This window comes from Otolemur garnettii, unplaced genomic scaffold (assembly GCF_000181295.1).
Source record: "Otolemur garnettii isolate 467f Iridium unplaced genomic scaffold, OtoGar3 scaffold00006, whole genome shotgun sequence".
Lineage (NCBI taxonomy): Eukaryota > Metazoa > Chordata > Mammalia > Primates > Galagidae > Otolemur > Otolemur garnettii.
In genome coordinates, this window is record NW_003852401.1 from 42,505,232 (window position 1) to 42,532,900 (window position 27,669).

General features: G+C 42.9%; 1 protein-coding gene across 5 annotated transcripts in view; it reads left to right on the forward strand.

Annotated features, from left to right (window-relative positions):
* NTRK2 (neurotrophic receptor tyrosine kinase 2) overlaps window positions 1-27,669 on the forward strand; it is a 341,040-nt gene that overhangs the window by 117,599 nt on the left and 195,772 nt on the right. Inside the window, exon 13 of one of the 5 annotated variants that reach the window (XM_012813035.1) lies at window positions 16,574-17,057. The exons of the other annotated variants lie outside the window; for them this stretch is intronic. Coding sequence (XP_012668489.1) covers window positions 16,574-16,611 — 38 coding nt within the window. The 3' untranslated portion in view covers window positions 16,612-17,057. Of the gene's footprint in view, window positions 1-16,573; window positions 17,058-27,669 lie in introns of those variants that run through there. 5 annotated transcript variants of the gene reach the window in all.

Below are 27,669 nucleotides of genomic sequence, written 5' to 3' on the forward strand. Positions count from 1 at the left end.
ATGAAACAGAGTTCTGAATGTTTTTATTTTTCCTGAAGAGATTTGATGTGCAGCAGACATGAGCTATTTTAATGGGAGAGAATGAAGCCTTTCTGTTTTGTTCTCTTTCAGAGGGAGGGAAGGACAATTAGCCACCATGTTGTGGCTCAGAGAAATGAGTACAGAACAGGGGTCAGTACACTGTGGCCTGTGGGCCAAATCTGTTTCCATAAATAAAGTTTTATTGGAACATGGTCACGTCCACTTGTTTATGTATTGTCCGTGGCTGCTTTCACACTAAAATAGCAGAGTTGAGGGATTGTGACAGAGACCATATTGATGGCAAAGCTATAAATCCTTGTTATCTAGACTTTTATAGAAAAACTGTGCATACCTCTTCTATGCAACATGGGGTGGATTTAAACAACTCAGTTGGCTTTGTACAAGTTCAAGCTGACTTCTTTACGTGCCCAGTGGTGCCACATTGGCAGGGAAGTTTGGAGGTCTCAGGTGTTGACATGTGTGTCTGTCAGGAGGTCGAAACTGTCTACATCCAGAAATGTTTTAGCCTTCACCTATAGAGTTTGGCTTTAGATAAAAACCACATGTTCAGAGACAGAGAACGAGAGAGAAGGCAAGGGGATTTATCTATGAAATAACCAAATTACAAGAAAGGAGATTAGGGAGAAATTGACTAGAAGAAGGCATGAGTCATCCCCTCACAATGGGGGGATCCTTGCCCAGGGTCACTGGTGGATTTGCTTATGCAGATAAGGGGGAAAGCTGCTGATTGCTCATCATTTTCTGTTCTGGGAGAGAGAGCAAACAGGTTTAAAAGGCAATTCAGATGAGTTAACAGCCTGGCAGAGCAAAAAAAGAAAATAAGCACCATGCAATGCTCTTCGGAGTCAGATACTGCAGAATGTGTATCAGCTATTTGGGGACTGGGAACGTTACTTCTCTGCGGTTTTCTCACCTCTAACATGGGGATAAAACATACCTTAAATTAGCCAATGAATAAAAAGCGCTTTTCACAGTGCGGAATGTATTTAGGCACCCAGGACACTGTTACTTTCTCCCTTTTTATTGTCTTTCCTCCCACACACACAGGACTATGTCACCACGGTTTTGTGAAGGGAGCGTAGACAAAGGAGGAGAAATTCTTACCATAAAGGAATTTTGAGGTTCTACCATTAAGTAGGTCGGATCCCTTTCTCCATATCTCAATCCAAAACACAAGAAGCGCGTCTTTATTCACATTTATATTTCTCCATACTTGGTAAGATAAAATCTCAGTAAAGGAAAATGAGTGAAGGGCAGCACAATCTCCTAAGAGCTATGACTTGAGAAAATATTAAAACTCCTCCCTAGTCTGGGATTTGGAAACATATAGGGTCTTTGTTTCTCTCCCTGTGAACTGAATTTCTACCCTGAGTCCTCATCGCTGCCTGCGGCAGAGCACTTCACATAGTCATTTCCATTCAGGTTAAAACTGGGATTGTGTGGGGGCCTGGAATACAGGCAGGGTCAGGGAGCTTCTCTGGCAGCCTCCATTTTAGGCCTGCCCATGAGCCCCAGCATCAGGGCCATACAGGTCGTTCTGCATGCCCCTTACCCCAGCATGCCCAGAGACCATGTTACCCACTCTTGTGCCCTTCTTGGGCACGCAGGCATGGGCATATATGGATATTCTCACTGCCCTGGACTTTGGGGTGCCATGCGAGGTGCCTGTGCACCCAGACACAGGTTGACTTGGGTGTGGTTTTTCTTTTCCTACTGTTGCTGAAAAGAGGGGACACACATGTGGCTGCTGCTTCCTAGAGCACTTGATGGGGAACAGGCTTAGGTCTCCTCAATTCCCACATCCTCCAGGAGGTTCCGTGGTCTGTTACCAATCCCAGGGTTCAGCCTGGGGTTTGGACAGGCCCCGTATCCAGCTCACCGGGTTAGACGCCCACTGTGCGTGCATCTTTATTCAGTGCTCCTCTTGTGAACACTGCAGCTCCTTTATCTCCTTGCTTAGGCAACTCGGTGCACCTCTTGGCCACAGCTGTGACTCTTCGTGGGAGGTTTGGCTGCTCTCCCATAGGGCTGCAAGTATGGTTATCTTTAGGGCATTTTTGCCCTGGCTTCTCACCCAACCCCATATTACTGTAACATGGACCATTGCAGAGAGTTCCAGATGCCACACAGGTGCTGCAATGTCACTTGAAAACTGATTGCTTCTATTTAGTAGTAGCTAAAGTTCTTTAGTTTGTAGTCAATGACGTACCATCCACCATAGAAATGAGGCCAGCGCTTCCACGAATTGTGTCCCTTAGGATTTCATTAGTTGCAACAAACAACCACCCACCCTCCCTCAGCCACTTAAACAGATTTTTTTGTGTGTGTATTTGTTTTGCCCAGCAAGAATTCTGGGATCCACAGCTACTAGGATAGCTTCATGACGCCATCAGGGACACTCTGACTCTTGCCACTTTTCCCTCCTGTTGTCTTTAGCAGGTAGCCACCCACCTCGTGTTTGTGACCTAGTGGTCTCAAGAAGGCTGCTTTGCATCCTGACCTTAAATCCACATTCCAACTAGAAAGAAGGAAAAAGGTAGAGGAGGCCTTCTCTTGTAATTCAAGAAGAGAAGATGCTTCCCCTGGACTTTTAGCTATATCTCCATGGCCAGAATTTGGTCACACACCCACCCTTAGTTTTAGATGCTATAAAAAATTATGTTGGATCTTTTCTTCCAAAGATACAGGAAGGTGAGAAATAAGGGATTGTGAATGGATTCTGGATTCAGCCAAGTGCAGTGCCCGTCAGGGGTCAGGAAGAGTTTTTAGACAGAAGGAAGTAAGGCTGTTTCAGAAGATGCTATTACTCTACGGTGTCATTGGATTACAATTCATTTAGCTTTTCTGAAAGTTCAAAAACTCTTGCTGATTCAGATTATTCATTTAGTGAGGAGTTGGTGTGGTGAAATATTTGGGCATTGTCTATGACCAAAGGAATTTTCAAATCAATTAATAGTAGAAACAAGATGGGTGGTAGGCATTGTATTTCACCATCTCAGGGAACAAACCTTTTATGCATTCACAAAGAAATTTCATGAACACAATTGATGAATTATAAATTTTAACTTCTTTTTTTCTTGTGAGACTGAATTACCCCCTGCTTCCCAAAACAAGCTGGAAATGTTTTATTGGCTTAATTTTGATTCTTTTATGTATATGAAAACAATAAAGCTGCGTTTCTTTAAACATATCTCATAACTTAGAGCTTTCATCAATTCATACTAGCTTTTCTTTCTAGTCTTGATAAGTTAGATTCTACTGCATATTGATCTTATCCTGATAAGTATATTGAAACAGTATGAACATTCATTTAAGGAGGAAGCTTAAGGTGGGAAAAGGTAAAGAAAATAACAGAAAGACAACATTGGGCAGGTAGTAGTATTACTCAAAGGTCAGCAGACTACAGCCTATTATCCAAATCCAAACTGCTATCCATTTTTATAAATTTAAGTTTTATGGGAACACACTGGCTAACTTTTTTCATATAATTTTTAGTTCCTTTCATACTACAGCAGCAGAGTGGGTAGCTATGATGGAGACTGAATGGCCAACAAAGTTTGGTATTATTCATTATTTGGACCTTTACAGAAAAAGTTTGTTGTTACTTGCATAATGGCCATGGGTGATTCCATGAGAGCTGACCACAGTGAATGTGAAAATCAATTTTATGTTTGAGTAAAATTTTAAAAAAAGTAAAATATATGAAGAATTTAGCAGTAGTGCATTTAGGAGCTCCAAAAAGAAGCCATTGGCATAACTTAGTTTGTTCAGGCAGCTATGACAAGATACCACAGACTAGGTAGATTACAAACAGCAGAAATTTGTTTTTCACAGTTCTGGAGGCTGAGAAGTACTGTCAACTTCAGTGTCTGGTGAAGGCCTCTGCATAGACAGCGTCTTATTGTGTCCTCGTGGTAGAAGGGGTGGATGAGCTCCCTTGGACCTTTTTTATAAGGGCACTAATCCCATTCATGAGGGTTCCACCCTGAAGACTCATTAATTCCCACATGCCCTGCCTTTTAATACCATCACGTAGAAGATTAAGTTTCAAAATATGAATTTTAGGGAGACACAAACATTCAGACCATAACAGGGACATTTACTTTGATATCAAAACCATTGATATCTTTATTTCTGCCTTCAGCTCCAGCCTGTCATAAACATTTCATTCACGCACTTGGTCTATAGCACGATGACAGGGCTCTTCATCTGCCTTTGGTTGGCCCTGTTGCCCTAGAGCAAGTTATTCAAGCTCTCAGAAACTTACTTTCCTCATTTCTCAAGTGAGAAGGTGATATTGGCTGAAGAGAATGGGCTATGGGGTTCCTAAATTTCCTTCCCCAACGTTTTCTGATTCAGTAACAAGACTGCTCATTTCTTAGCTGACACAAGAAGTTTCTTTTTACTCACAATCTCAACTTGAGTTGTTTTTTCCATTTGGTGTGTGTGTTGACCAGTATACGCAAGTAAACTAGACCTGTATAATTCATTATTTGCAACTCTTTGTTAACGGTATGCATTAGTTCTGTCAGGGACAAAAGCTAAAACGTCAAGTCTGCAGATAGTGGGAACAGCTGATGTGTATTGAGCATATATTGTATGTCAGATATACTTCCAAGCACTTGTATGTATATGTATTAGATTTTATAATCTGCACAGGAGGCCCAAACTAAGTACTATCATTAGCTCCATCTTACAGGTGAGGAAACTGAGGCAGTTTGCCCGAGGTTATACATCACTGGTTGTTGTAGCCTCTGAGCCTTGCTCTCAACCACTCTTCTTTCTACCTCCCAGAGGATCAGGATTTTGCACAGCAGCTACTCTTCATCTTCACAGCAAGGAGGTAAACAGGTATGAGAGGTCAAGTTGGTATTTCTAGAAACCACAAACGCTCGGAGATTAGAACAAGTCCATCTTTCATTTACCAAAAACCTATTTTGCACCATCAAGATCATCCTTCCTGGTTCCTTTTCTCAGCCTCCTCCTCTCCTAAGTCAGATTAAAAAAAAAATTAGGATGATAGTTGTGGCAATACAGGTTAGAAACTGGGTCATTTTTATAAGATCATCTTTCTTTGCCAATACCACTTTTGAATTCCTTCTGAGAATTAAAAAATAAACAAGCAAACAAACGATGTGGAACAATCTGTGGCAGATGGTTATTTTGACTCTAGGTGAGTCTTTGTCATTATATTCTGGGAAATAGAAATTATGGCTTTCAATAATCATCTGTTATTTCAGCCAACTGCCAGCTAGGAACTATGGTAGCAATAATAGTTTAAGGTGGGGGGGAATCTATTTTTTTTCCCTTAGAGATTAGTACATAAACCATTTTCATTGGAATTCTGTGGAATTTTCGATGTCCAGTGTGAGGGGGTATTCTGCAGTAGTTCTTGCTATGAGAGTGATGCTACTGAGTATAAAGAAAAAATCCAACAGTGCATTTGGGGGTGGGAGAGGTGAGATGAAATTAGGCTTAAAGAACAACTTAGCCCTCTTCTCAAGGTTTAGCTTCCCCTGGAAAGTACAGCAGTAAACAGCTAAACCATAGTGTTCATTACCAGCGCAAGTCCCTAATTAATTTATTTTATGTTAATTAAGTTTATAATTATATAGTAAAACATTTACTTTCTCCCTCAAGAAATTGACTGAATCTTCTGAAGGGGCTTTGTGACTGTAATTTAGGTGCAATTAGCCAGTTAAATTTAGTTAGGGTTTGGTTCATTTAGCTGCTGCCGGAAGATACTAGAGAGGCAACAACCAGCATTGTCTTGGAAGGAGCCAGTCTGGGTAGAGGGGACGTGTCCCTGGAGGCTTTCCTTTTGCCTTAGGACAACTACTTTGGGTGTCTAGGACAATTGAAACCTGAATATCTATTAAGGTGTGGTTTCGTAATTATCATCTTTGTCTGTTCCTCAGTTGGGGAACTGTCGAGTCAGTTCCACAGTAAAGGATAAAGGCAAAATTATTTTGCAAGAAATGTTTTTGTGGTCCTGGAATTAGAACTGAAGCCAAGGAATGGCTCACAGACATATTCCACCACGAGTGTGAAGTCCTGACCCTTGCCAGCATTCAGGTGCCAGCAGCCACCGTTTTGGCATGGAGAATCATCTCACCTCCTGAGACAGCGAGGGGGGCACGCAGCCACCTGCAGAGCCATCAGCTGTGCTTCTGCACAGCCTCCTCCAGTGGCCCTAGAGCTTCTAACTCTCAGTTAGGGCCAGCCTTTTCCAGGAGGATGGATTTGGAATTTTTGAGCAAAATTCTCTTCTATGACTTGACTTCATAACTCATGACAAAGCATCTATTTGGTCCTGTGATTTAGAACGCAGTTGAAAGTCACCATTTGCAGTGGCTGCTGAGCTGAGTGCAGGCAGGGCTGGAGTTCACTGCTGGCGAGTTGTAATGGAAAAGTGGAAAGCAGGAAGGTGCTCCAGTTGGTTCTGGTCTTCGAAATGGGTAAGATTTTTTTTTCTCTACTCTAGAGTTGAATAACTAAGGTGCAGAGAGGTCTCCTGACATGGCCAGCATTTCACAGCTCAGGAGAGAAAGAGGTAGAATCGAAACACAGGTCTGTCTGCCTTTGGGCTGCTTCTGGTTATTTAAACAGCCAGCTAGATGGTTTTCTTTTAGACATCACTGTGGAATCACCAAGGAAGATAAACATGTGGGGGTGACTTGACTTATTAAAATGCTCATTCCAATGGCACCTGTAAGTCCAGATGGTCCCTGACTTAGGATGGTTCAGCTTAGAAGTTTTTGACTTTACAATGGTGCAAAAGTGATTTCCATTCTGTAGAAAGAGGTATGATACTCTCTCATGATGCTGGCAGTGAATCAGTCCCCAGTCAGCCCCCAATCAGGCGGGTGAACAACTGATAACTTGGCCTTTTTCTGTGTTGTCAGATGATTTTGCCCAACTGTAGGCTAAAGCAAGTGCTCTGAGTATGTTTTAGGTAGACTAGGCTGAGCTACAATCCTTGGTAGGTTATGTGTATTAAATATATTTATTTTTTATTTCATATTAATATGAGGGTACAAAGGATTACAAATGTTTGCATTTGTTAGGTAAGGTCCCTGTTGTAGTTGTGTCCCACACCCAGGAGGTGTGTTAAGTACCTTTATATTATACTTGTTAGATAGGAGCATACTAATCCCCCTCCCTCCTTCTCCCTTCTCCTTTCCCCCAACTTGAATTAAATTGAGTTTTTCTCTTGTGTGGGCCTATATTAGTTCATCACTAGCCTCATATTAGTATTGGGTACATTGGATACTTGCTTTTCCATTCTTGAGATACTTTACTAAAGATAATGTTCTCTAGCTATATCCAGGTGAGTAAAGTCAAGTCTCCATTTTTTTAATGGCTGAATAGTATTCCATGGTATACATATACCACAGTTTATTAATCCATTCATGGGTTGGTGGGCACTTGGGTTGTCTTATTAAATGCATTTCTGGCTTAGAATACTTTCAAGTTATTTAGATGTCTTAGGATATAACCCCATCATAAGTTGAGGAGTTTCTGTACAGTTTTGGGATCTTGTAAAGTTATAAGGATGGATGATAAATGGCCATAATTGGGAAGAATGAAAGAAAAACTAATTTATAATCTAGTTGTTTCTGCTAAACACATGTAATTACACACTATCCTTTCATCTATGTGACACTTTAAAATTTTTACTGCTTTCGCATGAGGAAATGCATTTGTCCACCACATGTTTTTCAAGGCATCGAGTGCTTTCTGTGGATGTCAATTCCTGTGTTAAACTAAGAATGTGCATAGGGTTACAAGGAAAATAGCCTTTCCCTCTTAATCACTTTGACTTAGCCAACAACTTCCTGTAAGTGTTGGAAAACATTCCTTGAAATAATGTCATATGTTTTGGATACATTAAATGTTTATTCTCTAAAAGCATCTAAAGTGCATTGTTTTTTCAGTGTCTTGGGTCCGGTTGAGTTTTGGTGTGGTGGCTATGATCCTTAACTAAGTGGTTATATCTGGAATGCCATAGTGCCTCTCTATCCTTTATTTAAAAAGGAAAATAAACTGTGAAATCTGCTGTGTGTGTGTAAAACTTCATGCACTTTACAATCCAGAGTTTTCTTGATATGTGAATTGCACCTGAACTAAAGAATTAAGAAGGGACCTGCTGTACTCCAACATGAAGGAGTCAGGGAAAAGAGGGAATCTTTCAGAAAGGGGTGTTGCCCCATAAACCCTGAGGTCAGCACACTGCAGCTTCTGTAAGATGTTGTTGAGCCACAGTAAAGACAGGGAGGCAGGACTGGGAGACAGCAGGAGCTCTTTCTAAAACAAATTCTTTGAGCAAATAAAAATTTCCCTGACAGTAGAGGCTTCTAGAACTGTGGGATTAATTTAAGTCAAGTTAGGGGTTTCACTGTCTGTCTCAGTCTGAATACATACAAGGCTGTGACTCTGGGATTGGCTTTGTGCTTTTCAAATTTCCTATTGAGAACCCTCTTTTGGATTGAGTAAGCTTTGCTTCAGTGGGTCTTTTCAAAGTGGGTTATCTGCTAAACCTAAGAAGCACGCATACTGATCAGCTGTTGCAGAACCCTGAGGGTCCCACCAGGTGTGGGGAAGCTTTAGAGTGTGGATGGTGTCCTTGGTGGCATAAAAGAGAGGCTACTTTTGCAGACTGATGAGCATTTCAGAGATCTGCTCTCATAAGCCTGGCTAGGATAAGACATGATGACTGAGGTTTAACTGGATATGGTTCCCCAAGGTCTGATCTGGGACTTTCAGTTTCTCTTTACAGAAAAGTATCCAGTAATGCTCAGGTAGACTGAAAAAGTGCAGATGACCAACCACCATTGCAACCTTCCCTTCCCTAGTTAGCAACAGAGTACCAAGTGAGCCTTTGGTGACCCTGCTGCAGAGGCAAGGCATGTTTTAATTCTTGTTCCAGCTAAGTAACATCTGAGATGATGGAAGCCCTGCTAATGGTTGTTCTGGGGAACAGGTGCCGTGTTTGGGTGAAGGACCACCTTTCTTCCTCGTCATCTTTTGTCTCTGGGTTTGGGTACATCTACTTCCCTGGATAAAATATTGTGCCCAGAGAAGTGTCTTTGAAGCCTGGAAGCTTCCTGCTCACTGTCCTCCCCCCGCCCCCCGCCACACCAAAGTCAGCGTGTGTACCTACAGCAGCCATGGGAAACAGATCTGCCGCCCTGCCTCAGTCTGGAAGCGGGACCCTGGGCAGTGGGTTGTTAGTGTCTTTGCTTGTGGGCGATTGGGGGTAGTGGAAAATGGCAGCAGCACATGGGGAGAGGGACACCATCGTGTGACCTGTGAGTGACCACATAGACTAGGCTCCTTGACAAGCCTTGGTTCAGCCTCCTGAATAAAGATTTAGACAGTTTCACCTGTGGGCTCCAGATCACAGGATGGCATCCTACCTTCCAAGAAGTCCCTGGCCAGACAGAACGCACAGGCTTTGCTTTTTATCCCACTCGCAGACAGACTTGGGGTAACTCCGTTCATTGTAGCATTCATGGACTTTATCACCCTCACCTGTCCCTGTTTTGCGTTCCAGAGTACTTGGTTCTTGGCTGAGGTTTTATTAGCTTTCCCACTTAGCTAGTTTCAGTGGAGATGGGATTTATTCAAGGGAGGATCATTCGTTTGACCGCCTCCTGGTTTAATTGGGAGCATCGGAGGATCTGACTTCTGGGATTTGTCACTGTCCCTAGGGATGTTGCCCACACAGAAGCCTCTCCGCTGTTGCTTTCCTAGCAAGAGCTCTAAATGTTGAAGATCTTCAAACTCCATTCCTGCAGCATTGCTTGGGGTTCCTAAGGAAAAAGTGTTGCTGTGTGACATTTTATTTTTATCTATTCTCTTCTTTCTAGGCTCAGCTTAAACTTGAACTTGGCTTAATAGTCCTGTTCTGGATCCTTAATTTCTCTATTTTTGCCCTTCAATAATTGTTACTCTCTTTGCCTGCTTGAGGTTTCTTGAAGTGCATCAACAGCAACTGATTTTTTTTTGTATTCCTCCTTCTCCTCTTCCTCCTTTCATCTCCAGATCTTCATCTTATCATCATCTTCCTCACATGCCACTGACTGACCTTTCTCCTGCGTCTTTTGTTGTATGTTATTTACTTTTGTAGAAATTTACTCCCAGATCTGTTGGGGTCTGTGGCCCACAGTTTCGTCTATAACTGAACAGAGCCAAATCACTCGCGTTATGTGTATTTGAGGTTCTTGGAGATTTTATGTAGTTATAGGATGATGTTTGGACTCTGTAGGTTCTAGCACTCTGGCTTCACATACTCTGAGGAATTCCTGGCTAGAGTTTTTTGGTACAAATTAAGTTAAACACAAGATCCATGGTGCAGCAGCAAGTACACACCCTTATACAGTAACGTCTATGTTGCCGTGTTCAAGTGTGCGGAATATTTGAGTCACTGGTAAGCTACTCTGGACTCAGGATTGTGGAATGATATCTTTAAGAAAATGTCATTTGGCTCGGCGCCTGTGGCTCAAGCGGCTAAGGCGCCAGTCACATACACCTAAGGTGGCGGGTTCGAATCCCCAGCCCGGACCTGCCAAACAACAATGATGGCTGCAACCAAAAAATGGCCAGGCGTTGTGGCGGGCGCCTGTAGTCCCAGCTACTTGGGACGCTGAGGCAGGAGACTCGCTTGAGCCCAGGAGTTGGAGGTTGCTGTGAGCGTGATGCCATGGCACTCTACCCAGGGGGACAGCTTGAAGCTCCATCTCAAAAATAAATAAATAAATAAATAAATAAAAAGAAAAGAAAATGTCATTTCACTCTACAAAGAGTTACCTAATAGATTTTGTAATACAAATTAATTGAAGTAAGCCAAAAGTTTGGAAATGCCCCCCTAGAAAAAAATAAATAGATTGATACAGATGTCTCAGAGGGATGGTAGTGCAGCCTTTTGAAAACCTGAATTCCCCTCAAATTAGAAACTTTTTTTTCTACTCCATCTAAAACATTTGTACTTAACAGGTGATTCCATGGATGAGAAAAGATATCCATCTTTGGACATGTTCCCCATCCCGTGTGAAGTCTCAGAAATGGTAGTTGCCAAGTCCTTGGACATTTGTCACCAGGCCCTGCTGATTGGAGTACATTTTCCTTAGACTCATTGAATTTTAATTGTGCAATAACTTTGGCTTTCCTTACTCATTCTTGCTTTGCCAAGAACGTTGCGTTTCCTACTTTAATTTTCATCTCATAGCTAAACTTCATTTGGCAAAATCAAACCATAGCTCTTCCTTTCAAAGCCTCTTTAACCATCCTCAGCCACGTACTTTTTAGTTTTTCATCTTCAGATCAATGGACAACAGTTTTCTTTTTCCTTTGTCCCGTGCCCGCTGTAATTTTGCTCACAGTGAGAATTAGAATAAACCAAGTCTAACACCTTTCCCCCAGGAGCTTACGGTGCTCCAGGAAGCACTCACTGGGTGTCCATGCGTCTAACTCTGTAGTTTCCAGTGTTTTTCTGGGCACATATGTGATCTGTGCTGGAAGCTTTAGGGTGACTGGATTAGCCTGGTCACCAGTGAGAGCCAGCAGACTCTGCACTGCGTTCCGCCCTTCTTCCTCCTCCACTCCAGTTCTGTAGCTTGAATGTTTGTCCTCTCTGGAAATTAAGTTGAAAACCTTGAAGTTTTCTGTAGCTTGAATGTTTGTCCTCTCTGGAAATTAAGTTGAAACTTAATCCCCAATGTGCCAATATTGACAACTGTGGCCTTAAGAGGTGATTGGGTCATAATGGATTAATTCATTCATGGGTTGATAGATTAACGGGTCATCATGGGAGTGGGACTGATGGCTTCCTAAAAAGAGGAAGAAAGACCTGAGTTAGCATGCTCAGGCTCCTGGGCATGTAATGTCCCACACTGGCTTGGGACTCTGCAGGAAGTCCCCATCAGCAAGAAGAGCTTTGCCAGATATGACCCCTCAACTTTGGACTGAGGCTCCATAACTGTACAAAATAAATTATTTTTCTTTCTTTCTTTTTTTTTTTTGCAGTTTTTGACTGGGGCTGGGTTTGAACCTGCCACCTCTAGCATATGGGGCCAGTGCCCTACTCCTTTGAGCCACAGGCGCCGCCCTATTTTTCTTTATTAATTATACAATTTCAGGTTGCTGTTATAAGCAACAGAAAATAGACTATGACAGAATTCTCCGATAAAACTCAAAATTAAAAAAAAAAACTCAAAAGTTTAGACATTACTATTGTGAAAACTAAAATACGTTCAGCCCTTGCTCTTTGCCTGAGGTAGTGCTGGGCATATGAGGTGTCTGGACAGGCTCCCTTTACTCTCCTATGGGATGCAGTCTGGGATACAGGGAAGTCAAAAGAACAAAAATACAAGTTTTAAAAGGTACACAAGGAAGCCCATGAAGGAACGCAAATGCCAAAGAGTAAGAGAATGGTGAACTGAATACTTGCAGGAGATGGCTTTTGCACTGACCTTGAAGAATAGTCAAGGCTTATAGAAAGAACTCGGTTGGTGGATGGAGGTCTCAGGAGAGGGGATGGTACGTGGACAAAGCACATTCTTTGAAAGCAAAAGGGGCATTTGAGGAATGAGTAAGTAACTTCCAGACTAAGCTGTGGGCTGACAATTCTGCAATTCGGAATTTAGATTCAGCTCTCTCACCTCATTCTTGGGTGACCTTGAACTTTGTATCCTCCAAGTTGGCTCACGTACAACATAGAAAAAGCAACAACAGCAAGTTATAGTTGATGCAACAACTAACAGATATTAAATGCTCCACACACGTCACATTGGGACACGTAGTGTTTAAACTCAGCTGCTGAAATAAAACAGAATTGCACCTTGCTCAAATCTCACCTCGCGACACAGAGCTTTTAAATAACCCACTATTTCCTAGACAACTAACCTTAGGAGAACACAGGAGTTTGTTTTCTCATTTTACCGAGGAAACATTTTCCAGAAGACACAGGGAATGTTCACTTTGCTTTCCAACGAAGGTGAGCTGCTACGCTGGAGGCCCAGCCACCAACCCGTTTCCAGTGGCACCATGCCACGTGGATGCTCAAGTTGGCAGTTTTCTGCTTGAACTCTCCGAATGACAAATGTGATAAGATTTGCTTTTTTAGATAGCAGCTGCATCTTTCTTCCGTTCCCTTCGCTTCCTTTGGACTCAGCAGTTTTCCTTTTTGCTCCAGATAAATTGCTGTTAATTTAAATGTACTGCAGATCCTCGCCATTTTACGGCTGATTGCTTCTGAGTGATAGGAGGAAAATGTGTGCGCGTTTGAATGTAAATAAATTTAAATGTGTTGCGAGCCAGTGGTTAAAAAGCAGAGCGCTTCACTGACCTCCAACCCCTCCCTTTCGCCATCCTTCCCTTTGAAAAGGTCAGTGAATAGATCCTAAATCAGCAAATAGCAGAGATTGAGTTTTAGGGCGCATCCGTTTTTTTTTCTCTCTGTTTTCAACTTTCCATCGCATTTCTTAGGCAGCACCCGCTTTGCCCTTGTCTCTGTCGAGCTCAGCCCGCGTCTGCAGTAGTGGCAAAGTTTCTCTAAAGTTGTTTTTGATAACAGAGCCGATCCCCCGGTAACTGCCATGCACCATCGGAATGCTGCAAATGCTTCAGAATGTCACATTGTCAAAATATCTATATTTCAGGCTTGTAAGCTAGACAGCTCGTTTGGCTGCTAAACCCACAAGATGTTCAGCCATTTGTTGTGGTCTAAAAACTTTCCCTCTCACTAGGACAAAATAATCGTCTATTGTTTTATATCATTTTGTGGTCCCTTTCTTGAGTTTTTTATAACAGGAGAGGGTAAAAGTCACGAGATCCTGGTGGGTATAGTGGGGGCTTGTTTGAATTTCACTATCAACCTCCTAGGAATATTAATAGTAAGCACCAGGCGTGTTTCTTTATAGAAGAGTCAACTCTTGAAGTCAAACCAACTTTTCAGTGTGTGGCGGGCTATCTTTAGTTGGGGAGTAGTGTTCGAAGATCAAGGCTATCACAGGGGAGGCTAACTTGCCCTTCCTGAGGTGACAGGTGGCAGAAGTGGCAGTTTGAATGCAGACACTGCGTGTTGCTTGCGATTGTGACAGGCTGGCTTTTCCTCACCAGGAAAGCATCATGTGTGTTTGTATGGTGGCTCTGCTTGTTTTTATGGCGTGGCTGTGGGGAGCTGAGATCTGCTCCTTTGGGAAGGATGCATCATAAAAGGCAAGCAGAAGAAGGTTGGGAGTGGTATCTGACAGCCACAGAAATAGGGGCAAATGCAACTGCGGCCTGCGTCCAGTAGAACTCAGGGCAGTCCGACAGAGCTGGCATCTGGCAAAGTCGTCTGTATTTCCCCGTTGTCGTAATGATCCAGCCTGGATGGGCTTGGGGCAGGAAAATGGCAAATAGAAACAAAGGAAGAATGGCCTGGTTCCTGCTGTAAACGCTCTGGGGTTAGTAAACTCTTCAAGTCATAAATCCATTGGAAATAAGGCTTTATAGTAGCTGCCATTTAATTCTCGTGTCATTTTTAAAAAATCAAATGCCTTTCAAAATTGAATGTACAGAGGAACTAGTCATGGAATCAACAAATCTTTTTATTTCTGGGTGATGTCTTATTTGTCACATCAGTTTGTCTAGTTTTTATTGACAAACTTGACATCCTCACATTAATCCTATTGTTGCAGTGGAAAGGAATTTGAGCTCTACCCTTTGGAAATCTAAGGAGTTTGGTTTATTACTTTGGCCAGTCCTAAGTGCCCTCGCCCACTCTTCACACTAGCTCTCCCTGTTTGCCTGGAGGCTAAGCCTGTAGAATGAGACTGGAGCTAGATATGAAGGTGAATTAGTCAGCACCACTGAGCCCTGCCTGAATTCTCAGGGCATTGAGGGAGCTTAAATCCATAAATGATGTTTTGGCGTTTGTACTGAGCTCTTTTTCTGAGTCTTGGAAGGGCAGGAGGGAGAAATGCCTAGAATTTAGGCTCTGTGGATTCTTAGGGTTGTGAATGATGATGCAGATTCGTGGTGGTAGTGACAGCTCTGGAGGCAGATGACACCAGCGGTTGGCAGTCCAGGCACCAGGTGGAAGAAGATGGGGGTGGGGGGCTGTAGGGTGGGGTTTAGAGGTGTCTTCCAAAACTGAACTTGAAAGTTTCTTGGGGGATTCTATGAAGACGGCATCTATTTTGTCACTTATGAATTTAATAAGATGCATGCAAGGTACACACAGAATTAATGGACCAAAACCTACCCTATTGCACTGAGTTTTCATAGGCAAGTTCGGAGAGAGCTTGTCCTCTGCTCATTGTCTCCTTCTGGCATTTTGACAAGGCAGGGTGGCTATGGAATCACAGATCCTGCCCGGCTGGATTCGGGTACTACGTCCTATCAGCTGTCAGCGCTTGGGCCTCTGTTTCCTCACCCGTAAAGAGTGGAAAGTACTGTAGAGTGTATCTCATGGGGCAATTGGGAAATTTAAAAGGCTAAATTGGGCACAGTGCCTAGAAGAGAGCCTGGTGCAAAGTAGATCAGATTATTGAGAACATTATTTGCTCATCTTTATCTGTGGGTCAAAGAAGTGTTTGAGGTTAAGAAACTCCATTTTCTTTGTTTTTTTTTTTTTTGGCTGGGGCTGGGTTTGAACCAACCACCTCCAGCATACGGGGCCAGCGCCCTACTCCTTTGAGCCACAGGCACTGCCCCATTTCCTTTGTTTTTGTATCATCTATCATGGTGTCTACTGTCTGGTCAGTGTGCAATGAATGTTTACAGATTTGCTTTATATTGGGTTTTATATATTATATGATTTATATACTGTATGTAATACATGCATATACTATATGTCTTATATTGTATATATACATTTACGATGTATAATATGCTATATGTTGTATGCTACATATGTTATATAAGATATATATATGTCACTTTCTATATATGTCTCAGATATACTACAGCGCTTGCTTAAATTTAGGCAAAAAGAATCTCAACACTGGTATTTCACCAGTTAAGTTCACCAGTCCTCTGGTCTAGTTGCTGAGGAAATTGTTAGTTGTTTTAGAAATAATTTGGTTAAAAATAAGTGGGGAAAAGAATCAGGATTTGGGTAGATATTTGTTGTTGAAACTAACTTTCCCCCGTGCAGGCAAATATAAAAATTCTTCAGGGGTCATCCATGTCATGTACAGGGTTTTCCTCCTGAGATTAAGCTGCTGACATCTGATATAGTTGTGGGTGGGGCCGTATGCAAAAAATCTTTGCATCTTTTTCCCATGGCTCATGTCCCAAGTAAAATTGGTTTTAAGTGTAAAACGAAGTTGCTCCATAGGAGAGGCCCATCTTCTGCCAACATATGTTCTGTTATTATAAATTGCTTTGTGTTTTCAAGCATATCCCATATCCCACGTTGTGTCTTATTTTTGCTGTTTATTTATTATGTTTATTTTAAAAGTGATTGTACTTGTATGTTAATATCTGTTGTTTTTTTTTTCCTTTGGAGCATGACTTATGTTTTATTTTGTGTTTCTTTTAGGTTTTGTTTTGTTTCATAAGATCCCACTGGATGGGTAGCTGAAATAAAGAAAAAGAGAGAAAGGGGCGGTGGTGCTTGTTGGTTGATGCTGCCCTGTTAGCTGGACTCTTGGGACTACTGGTGGCTTCTCCCGGGAAGCGCTGCTTATTGGGGGTTTCTGGTAGATGCGGGCAGTGTGTGGAGGAGGTGCAGTGAGAGACCTGCGTATGATGTGAACGGTGACTGGGGAGCACCAGTGCAGAGGCAGCTCCCAGGCAGCTCAGCAGCACCTCAAGAACACATCTTACATTAATGCTTCTCTTCTGTTTTAATCATAATTCAAATGCAAAATTGAAATGACATTCCATTGGATTGTGCTTCTCTTCTGAAAAGTGTGCTGTTTGACCACACTGGAAAGGTATTGATTTTAATTGCTTCTGTTTATTAAAAGGTAAACTGCAACATTAAAAAAAAAAATCTAAAGTTGAGGTCAGGTATAGAAGTGTTCACTTAACAATGTAATCTACATTTAATAAATGTTTTAGTATCATTTCCTCTTCTCTAATCAGTCCTGAATTCAGAGAGTTTGACTTTCCATTTACAGCACCATGACTAAAAGAGTTAGGGTCATATCCATCATTGCTTGGGGGACTTAAGGGGGTCATTGAAAGGTTTTTTTTCTTTCACTGGCAATAAAAGCCAAACTTTTAGGTAAGGTCTCAGAATCATGCAATGCTAGTGATTGCCTTAAGCTCATCAGCTGGCAAAGAAGCAGCAGCTGTTTTTGGTGGGGCTATAGATTGAAGTTAGGCATAGTCAGTTTCAGAATAACTAAAAGAATGAAATATATGCATATGGTGAAATTACAAGCTTGCCCCTTTTTATTTGCCCTCTGTGATCCACCTGCTTTTTAGCAGTCGGCTGAGTGAGAAGGCCACAGCTTCTCATGCTGTTTGCATTACAGGATTGCAGCTTTTCTATTCTGAAAAGGCCTGGGAGCAGAATGGCTGGCCCGCTGTGAGCGGGAGAGGAGGTTCTAAGACGGATAGTCCTCCTACAACATACTGCCCTACTGCTGGGTTTTCATGCGTAGGAAAGCTCGTATCAACCCCAGTAGCAAAGAGGTGGCAGGTCGCTAATGAATATGTGCTTTATAATGTCCTCCTTCATTGCTGAGAGGGCAACCTCAGAGCTGCAATTCCTGTATCCCCCGGAGTCTGACCCTGAACACCTGTTTCATTCACTTCACCGTGACAGTGACCTTAGTGTGCTGTGCTCCCTCTGCACCAGGCACCACCCTCACCCTGAAGAGAGGTTTACTGTCCCCCCACCCTACTCCACCTCCAACCTTTCTCATTATGGGACTCAGGAGCAAGGCCCTGGAGCATTTCATCTGCAAACACAATCAGCTCTGATGTGTTAGACATGGCACGTGTGTGCTGTGGCTGAATTGGAAACTTATTGACATTTAAAAAAATTCTTCTTTGGGGAGGAAGTAGTTGCTCACATTCTGCAGCTTAGCTTTATGGATTTATAGATTTTAACTAGTCCAACAGAGTTTGAGGCATTGTTTTGAATCCTGTGTAAACCCAGGCATTAGTCTTAATAAACCATGATCCATTTAGGTAGCACTTGATATAAAAAGAATCTCCATAATGAATATTTTATACTGTATCTTTTACATTAGCCACTAAATATGTTATTGCTCAATGTGGACCTTTCACAGAGCCCTATGGATTACAGCACTTAATTTGGCTTGTCCATCCCCGTGCCTTAAAGAGGGACATTCTCTCCAAAGCATAAACGTGCTGCTAGTTCTCAAAAGTTGCCTTTCCAACTGCATTCAAGTGTAAGGGCAGCTGGCGCTTGGTCCAAGGGGGGTCCCAATATTCTCCAAATTCTCATTTTCTTGTTTGCTGCTAAATGACAGTTCCTGTCACTACTAAGATTTCGATCTTTCCCAAAGGTGTTGATTTACAAAGAGGCCAGCTAATAGCAGAAATCCTGACCTCTCAAAGAAAAATGAAATTCAAACTGTGAGCCAGGCAGGGGTTCAGTATGGCAAGGGTTCTTAAATATCGGCCATTTGGCACATGTTTTTTAAAGCTTTTATGCTATTCCATGGAGCCATAAAAAGGCGATGGATTGTTTAAGACTATTTTACAAGCTTCATAGGCCCACAAGGAAAAAAAAAGAAGAAGAATATTTGTATTCAACAGCTAGAAGGATTGCAGGGTACGTTTTTGTTTTAAAATGGAAAGAAGTGGACAGATAAGGCAATTCAATATATCCAAGATCAGTTGACATCTCCTAGGGAACGGTGAAAACAGCAGGCTATTAGAAAATTGTTTCATATGGTTCTTGAGATCTTTTCTTTTCTTTTCTTTCTTAATGCTTAAAGACCACAATCAGTAACATAGCTTCTCTTTTCTGAACGCTAGCTCTCTCCCTTTCATCCTGTACTTTTTATGTCCCCCGTAAGATTTGTGCTTTCTTTTAGAGCTTCCCATGGCAGGCATTGTGTTTTTGCGGCATTAGAAAGGGAGAGGGGACATTTTTGCTGCAATCAAGTCTGTCATCCTCCAACAAGGATCTGGCACCTCAGTGCCAGGGAGGTGTTCTAAATGAACAAAGGGGTCATGGGAGCCAACACCCACTCCCCCAGAGGGGCAGCTGTCTCCAGCCCCAGCCGACCGTGCCCCGCAAGAATGGGAGGCCAGGTTTCCAAATCTTGTGCGTTTTTTTTTCCAATTCTTCTGATTCTTTAAAAGAAACACAAAACCCGGGATTTTTGTGTGAACTGTCCCTATTGCATTATTTTTTTTTTTTTTAAGAGACAAAGTCTCACTCTGTCGTCCTCGGTAGAGTGCGTGGTGTCACAGCTCACAGAAACCTCAAACTCTTGGGCTTAAGCAATTCTCTTGCCTCAGCCTCCTGAGTAGCTGGGACTATAGGTGTCTGCCACAACATCCAGCTATTTTTTTGTTGCAGTTTGGCCTGGGGCTGGGTTCGAACCTGCCACCCTCGGTATATGGGGCCCTCTACTCACTGAGCCCCAGGCACCGCCCCAATGTCCCTATTGTTAAAATGCTGGCTCAGTTAATTTCAAAACATTTTATGGGCCAAAAAAAACCTGTCTCTGAGCTTCTAGTTTGTTGCTTTTGTCTTAAAGCACCATCACTGTTCTCTCACTCTATCCTTCTGTCTTTCCTTTGCAAATTTACTCTTCTTTCTTCCTGACAATGCTGGGGAGGGCTTTATTGCAACAAGCTATGAAATGAAGTTTAGCAACCTAGTGACCTGCAGCACGTGGTTTCCTGTGACTCCCACCCCGCTGCGAGTCCCACCCCGCTGCGACCCTAGGCCCTTTCACCTTGCTGGGAATTTTCCTGCAACATTGTCTCCCCACCATTCCCTGATTGGCCAAGACATCCTAGTAGTCCTTCCTCCGGTTTTGTCTGACACTAATTCCTTTTCACCAGCACCCTTGTTTCCTGCCCTGCTTGGGTGCCAGCAGGCTTAGATGGGCAAGTGCACGTACAGTTTTCATGGGTGTCCCTAACATACCGGCGTGGCCGCTGGTAAATGGAAAACAGGTATCATCTTCAGGAGACATGGTCCAGGTCCTTTCTCTTATTCACCCTCCATTGAATACGGCCCCCTAGGCCCTTCTCAGGCAGCTGAGATAGACTAAGAAACACCCCCGTCATAGCAGGAGACATCAACTCTGTGACACCAACAAAGTAAAACAGTCTGACGCTAAGGAAGATTCCTCTCTCAACAGGAAAAATGAATCTCGACGTACATTAGGGAAAATCGATTCAGGGGTTTTTATTCCCGGTCTCCCAGCAGGGACTGATTTCATTTCTGACCCACTGAGATTCTTTCCAGAACTAGGTAGCAAGGACAAGAGCTGAACAATCCCAGCCCCTCCCACAACGTGGGCGCAGAGGGAGTTTGCCTCTGCTCCTCACTGTTCAAGTAATCCGGAATCAGATTCACAGTGGCTGAGGTCTGCAGCAGCTCAGAGACAGCAGAGGTGACAGTCAGTGGCATGCGGAGGAAACAGCGAAGGAGCCCGGGCCAGCAAATCAGCTTCATGCTGGGTGTGAGGAAGGGCATTGGCGGGACACCTGCTTTCCCTCTCTCTTTATTTTCTTAGAATCTCTGAATTTTGTCTCTCTTGCTTACATTCTAAATTGACCCCACAACAAACTGAGAGGTGTTTTCTTTTTCCTTTTTTTTTTTCTTTATGGGTGGCTTTGCAGAATTATAACATACAACCTCCCCCTCCCAAAATGGAATGGAAATATTAGACGGGAGCTGTGCTAAGTTCCCTCACTCCATGGCAGGGTGGGAGGGTTCCTCCTGCACCTGCTTTGGTGCTTCCTGTCTAGAACACCTCCCTTGGTTGTGACCTAATTCCTTCTCACTACAGTAAAAGTTAATTTCATCTTGTTTTGTCTAGACCAGGGTTTTTCAACCTTTTTTATCTCACAGCACAATTGAGCCTAGAGTTAAACTTCAGCGGCACACTTGAATTATGTCGATCAAAAAAAAGAGTAAAAAAAAAAATTATACTGTGCTTTGAACTTTTAAAAAAATTTAATTAATGAATGATGTTTAAAATTTTCATGGCACACCCAAGATCCTCTCATAGCACGTGCCATGGCATGCCGCTTGAAAGTCACTGGTCTAGACTCCAGATCCAGAAGGAGAGCTGTATCAGGAAAAGGGACTCCATACGATGTGGGGTCTCACAGGGTTGCTCACAGTCGTGTCCCGACAATGTCCCTGGAGGCTCTGGGGTTATGTAGCTTGACAGACGTGACTCTGAGGACACTAGTACAGAAGTAGCCATTCTACAGATTCTATAGTGTGTGTGATCTGCTAAGTTCACATACCCGTAAACCATTTTTGGATAAACTCAGGTTTATCCAAAGGCACCTGGGAAGCTTAAAGACTATAGACAGATTCTATAGTGTGTGTGATCTGCTAAGTTCTACAGATTCTATAGTGTGTGTGATCTGCTAAGTTCACATACCCGTAAACCATTTTGGATAAACTCAGGTTTATCCAAAGGCACCTGGGAAGGTTAAAGACTATAGACAGATCATGAACTTCATTTGCTGTGAGGCTTCCAGACTGAATTAGGTCGACAGAATTTCCAACCCAAAAAGTCACGTGAAAAAGGCGGTGACAGAGGCAGTTTTCCACAGAGGTCGGCCCATTTTCTTGTTTTGGTCTTCAGGGACAGAGGAACCTCCCAGTCCTCTGCTATTGACAGTGAGATCATTCTAAGTTTAATTCAGGATAATGTTGCAGCGTACCCTTGGCACGGCCGCTGGTGAGCACCTCTGACCCAGCACCTCCTCCCAGTCCTCCTGCACCATTGACTATGACCGGAATCTTAGTTTCCTAAGGAAAAAAAAAAGTGTAGGAGAGGCAAAGAAAAGAACGGAGATTTTTCATCACCTTTATTTTAAGATAGTCCATTTATGAACTGAGTATAAACAAATACAAAATAGCAAGAGACTCCCAAGAAAGACAAATCCTTGAGTGTCCCCCATCTCATGTTCAAATCCATTTGCTGTAATCCAGAGGCAGCCTGTGAATCATTCTCATGCCCCGTTTTTCCCCCTGTAATGTTCCAGGTTTTAAAGCCATCTTTTCACATTTTCTGTAAATAATGGGTAGTCATTTTTTACGTTTTCTTTTTAGTGCTGTTTTAACAATGTGGATAGACCATAAATGTACTTGCTGAACTCATTCATTTTTAACAAGCCAATAAAGTTTTGTAACGCGTCTCCCTGTGTCTCGCTTTTCTATAGATCCCGCACACTTCCCTCCCTTCCTCAGCATGTCACCCGTGTGCCAGTGGTGGTGCTCGAAACGGAGGGTGTTAGAAGAAAGAGTGTGAAAACGTCATTGAGAGTTTGGGGGGAGTCCCAAACCCACTTTAGGTTCTGAAATAAATCGTCTCCAAAAAAGGATTTTTACAATTTCCATCAATATGAATTATACATTTATTGTTTACTGATTCTTGCATCAGAAATATTTTCCTTGGCAAAAAGGAAACCCTGGGGAAAAGAGTGTAAGATAATTTTTTTAAAAACCCTACATTCTGTGGGAAAACCCTTTGGTGTTTTAAAAACCTGGAATGACCCTGCTCCCAGGAAGAAGGTACACTCAGTGCTCTCTCCCTAGATTCAGAATGAATTTGTGGTCAAATAAATACAATGACTTGTACTTTCACAGAAAGGAAGAGGGGGCACAGTGGATACAGGGGGAGATGCCGTGGGAACACGCTTGCTAGCTTGGTGATCACATTTCATGTCCCTGTTGTCTCCATCCTCAGGCCTGCTGCACCATCCCTGCTTCGTTTTCCCTTTGAGGACAGGACCTGAACGCAGGGCTTGTAGGCCCCAGCTCTGATTCATTACAGCCTGCTGTCACCTTCTCATAACTGGGAAGGGGATTTTCTTTAAATGGAAGAATTGGGATTGGAGAAAGTAATCCAGTGTGACCTAATGTTTTATCAAACCCAGTACTCTGCCCCTCTTTTAAGAGACTGATGCTTAGTGATGGTGCTGTGCTTTTTCTAAATCTCCCTTTCGATTTGCTGAGCTGAGAACATGTTTCATAGTCTCGGCTGAGCATATAACACATCGGAACATGGTATGATGATTTGAGCTGGTCGGCTCAGGTCCCAGGCTGTGCAAGTCTGAATCCCAGTTACACTCACAAGCAACATGACCCTGGGGAAAGTTCTTTCACCACTCCACTCCTATATCTCTCCATTTCCAAAATGAGATGATAGTAATAGTACCTACCCCACTGTGCTCTTAGGAGAGGTAAATCAAATTCACCATCTACTGGCTATATGCAGATTATGTGGGTGCAAATAACAGAGACCAAATAAAAGGAAACTTCATTCACTGGACTGTCCCAGCCGTGGCCCATGCTGGGACGGCCACTTTGGAAGCTCCTCAGGAGTTACTGTGATTCTGCCCCTGGAGCCCTCTCTCTGCCCAGGTGATTCTTCCACATTGATTCTACCGCAAATGTGATTTTGATAAAATAAAAGGATCTGATTTGTTTGGGTTGTTCTGTAATAGTTTAATGGGTTCGAATGAGGCTCTGTAATTTGAAGGTTCTTGAAGAAACAGCATTGAACTTCTTATGCTGAATACCACTGGCCTCTTGGTTCTTTTATTCAGCATTTTTGATCATTGGAATAGGGTCTACAGTAACTTCAATTTATAAATTCTCTATTTAAAATCTTTTGCTGAGAATATAAATTAATAATTTGTCAAAAGATTGTTAGAAAGGAAAGACTGTTTCAAGTTCCCTGAAGCCTGAGAAACACCTGTGTACAGGTAATGAGTTACAAATAACTAGACTGTTCTTCTCTGCCTTTTGAGGTAGTTTCTGGTACTCTAATAGGCCACTCATGATGGCCTAGGTAGAACTACTTTATATTTGGAGTAATAAAATTCTCTTTTCTTAGTATTTTATTAATTGGACTTTTTTATTGTTAAATAAGCGACATTGATGTTTTTACCAGCACTTAATTTAAGATCCTTTTACCATTGCTTCCATCTTTTCTAATACTTTTTTTTTTATTAAATCTTAGCTGTATACATTAATGCAGTCATGGGGCACAGTGTGCTGGTTCCATATACAACTAATTCATTTTAAAGTGACATCTGTCACAGAATCTAAGAGATAGTAAGAGTGGGCACTGATTTCTCATTGTATGCTTGATTTCTCTCTTAAACGCTTTGTGATCTTTTCAGCATCCTTATGAGGCCAACTCTAATATTGCCCATTATTTAAATATTAGGAGGATCGAAGCCATTCAGGGACTTGTCCCAGATCATCCAGCTGACAGTTAACACCAGGACTTGACTTCAGGCCGTCTAAGTACCAGAGCTGGTGTCATGAACAACTCACCCATGTGGACCAGAGTGAGGCCAGCCAGGTCTCTAGGGTACAACATGTAAGGTGGGGGTCACTCTCAGGGTAGTGCAGATGCCCACTGGGTAGTCCTACCAGCACTGGCAGTTAATCAGAGACTATTGGTGTAGAAAAGTAGAATGGGAAGATTGACTTAAGTCACTGGAGTGGCATCCCTTGGTCCCAGCACGCTCTGCTCCCAGGTATTTGCACCACTAAGGAAACCCTTTGAGATCTCAACTTGCAAGTATGCAGCATGGCGGTGAAGTTGGCACGTGCTCTTTAAATCATACCTTATGTAACAGAGAGGTTGCATCAAGTATGTATTCAGTGCTAATTAGCTCACAAAAACCCAGAGCATGCCTGCTTTGTCCATGGTGGCCAAAGATAGCTTTGTTGTTTCTGATTGTCCTCGGGTCAATGTTCTCATCACTCTTGAACTTGGGTACTTCCCATTCCTTTGGAGTGGACCCTGCTTTCTGATGAGTGATCTTGAGGGAAACCACCTTGGTGGGGGTGGAGGGGGGCAGATGGAACAGGGGTTTGAGGACACGTCCTGCTACCTCCAGGAACAGGATCCAGACTTCAGAACGAGGTGTCAGAAAGTGCCTGAGCTGTGCCTTGCCTTTCAGGCACCCAGAGGCAGAGCAGCATCAGAGCAGCTCAGTGATATCGATGCTCCTGCCCTTGAACGTCCCGTCTGGCAGCCCAGTGATTGAAAGAGACTGCCAAGGGCACACGCTCATTTTCCAGTCATTTGGTTAAGTCCCATCTCACATGCTACAAGCCCCCAGAGCCTATGTTGACTGAATTAAAATCTCTGCCTGACCATAAATTAACGAATAGTAAATCCTCCCTCTGCTTTAAAATTTTTATTCTCTTGCCAAGGAGGAGAGGAGAAACCTCTTTTGTGTTCACGTACCACCCTTTATCTCTTTTTAATAATTCTCATCATGTTATGATCAGTCCTGCTGAATTATTAAATAAAAATACAGGCCACAGCTGTTTGCTTTAAGGATTATAAAGCAGCCGTGGGTAAATTCATACCATTTCATCTAAAGCCCCTGGGTTCAGGCTGGGTCGCCAGGACCGTTTTACCTTTTCTAAGGAGCTCTAGGGTTTTATATGACCTGGGACACAGAACACAGCCTCTGAAGATGCTTCAGGCTTTTCAAAGATTATTTTCTTCTTGGTATGTATGTCAGGCTCCTGGATCTTGGGGAGGCTGATTATCTCTCTGTCACCCTTCTCTCCACACTGCTGAGCTGAATGCTACTTGAATTCCATGCTGGGTGTCTGAGCCGTGCGTTGCACAGGCAGGTGCCCCATGGAGGAGGCCCTCCACGTATATTTGCCATTTCTGCGTGGGGAGGTGCCAGCTCTCACAGGGCTCAGCATCCCCATCTGGAATCCTATGGACAGCACCTGCCCTGCAGCTCCAGCTCTCGTGAGCCCCCAGTAAGATGGTTTTCCATACCCGTGCCTCCATCCCTAGAGGTGGCAAGGGTGTATTTGTTTCCAAGTGCAATGTCATTGCCTGTCTGTCCCTTTAACCTGCCTACATCTCTCTGTGTGGTCCTTACAATACATCTCTTCCTTCAGACCATCTTGGGTGAGATTTTTTCCTTGAAAGGACCCCATCTGAGACATTTATTATTATTTAATGTATCATCTCATTTTTCTTACATCACATGTATTCAAAATCTGGTAAATATTTAGTTAAGTGTCAGTTACAATAGTTGACCCTTGAACAATGCTGGGGTTAGGGACGCCAAGCCCCTTCCTCCCGCACAGTTGAAAATCAGAGTGTAACTTTTGACCCCCCTGACACTCCATTACTAATAGCCTCTGTTGACCAGAAGCCTTACTGATGACTGGAATAACACATAGACTGATACCAACATACATCTGATGAATTCATGACGTGCCTCACAGTTTCTTAATTTTTTTCAATCTTTTGTAGGCTACATGGTTCATCTGTGAAATTTTTCAAATTGTGCCAAATCTCTAAAAATTTTTCCAGTATAGGTTATTTTAAAAATATCTACATGTAAATGACCCCATGCAGGTCAAACCTGTGTTGTACTCATATATGTCAGGGGGGTAGCTGGGCACTAGTAGGTAGCTCAGCAAACCAGCAGATGCCGTCTTTGGCCTCAAGGGCTGGGCTGGTACTGTTGCTGCCTTTAATTTACACGTGAGAACGGCTTAGAAAATCAAGGACACACAAACCAGATTCATCTGCCTATAAAATCCCTGCTTCTGGCTCTGCCTCTCAGAGGCCATCGACTGTCCTTTGCCCCTGGGGTGTCTCTGTAGCTCCAAGTTCTGAGCCACCATTAAACAGGCAGCTGCACGTCTTCTTGACTGGTCTAAGCAAGAGCACCCCTGCCCTCATTACCTATGTTCTTTTTCTTTCCCTTTTATCTTTGTTTTTTAAAAATTATTCTCTCCCCTATTTTCCAGTTCTCTTTCCACCCAACACAAACACCATAATTAAGCTTCATCCCTTAATTTTTACATATTAAAATTTGTTTTTTTGTTTTCATTTTTGTTTTTTTGAGACAGAGTCTCAAGCTGTCCCCCTGTGTAGAGTGAGGTGGCATCACAGCTCACAGCAACCTCCAACTCCTGGGCTCAAGCGATTCTCTTGCCTCTGCCTCCCAAGTAGCTGAGACTACAGGCGCCCGCCACAGTGCCCGGCTATTTTTTTGGTTGCAGCCATCATTGTTGTTTGTCAGCCTGGGCTGGATTTGAACCCGCCAGCTCAGGTGTATGTGGCTGGCGCCACAGGCGCTAAGCCCATATTAAAATTTTTTAATTGGTCAGATGGAATGTGCTGAGGAGAGATTGTGTGTGTGTGAGAGAGAAAAAAAGAAATGGAGAAAAGGAGTAAGCGAGGAGAGAGGCTCTGACCTGGGAAGAGCATATAATTCTGTCTCCAACACATACATATCCACGGCATAGGAATACTTCATACTTTCAGCCCTGTTAGAGTTAATGGGAATTTAATCCCAGTCCAAAGACCTTTTATCTCATTATCACCTGCCCAGTGCTCACTGTGCTGTAACCCTCCCAGCTCCTTTGAAAAAAACTTTCCATGTTGTATTTTTGTGTGTGTTTTGTTTTTACTTCATTATAAATAGCAAGAAGTTTTG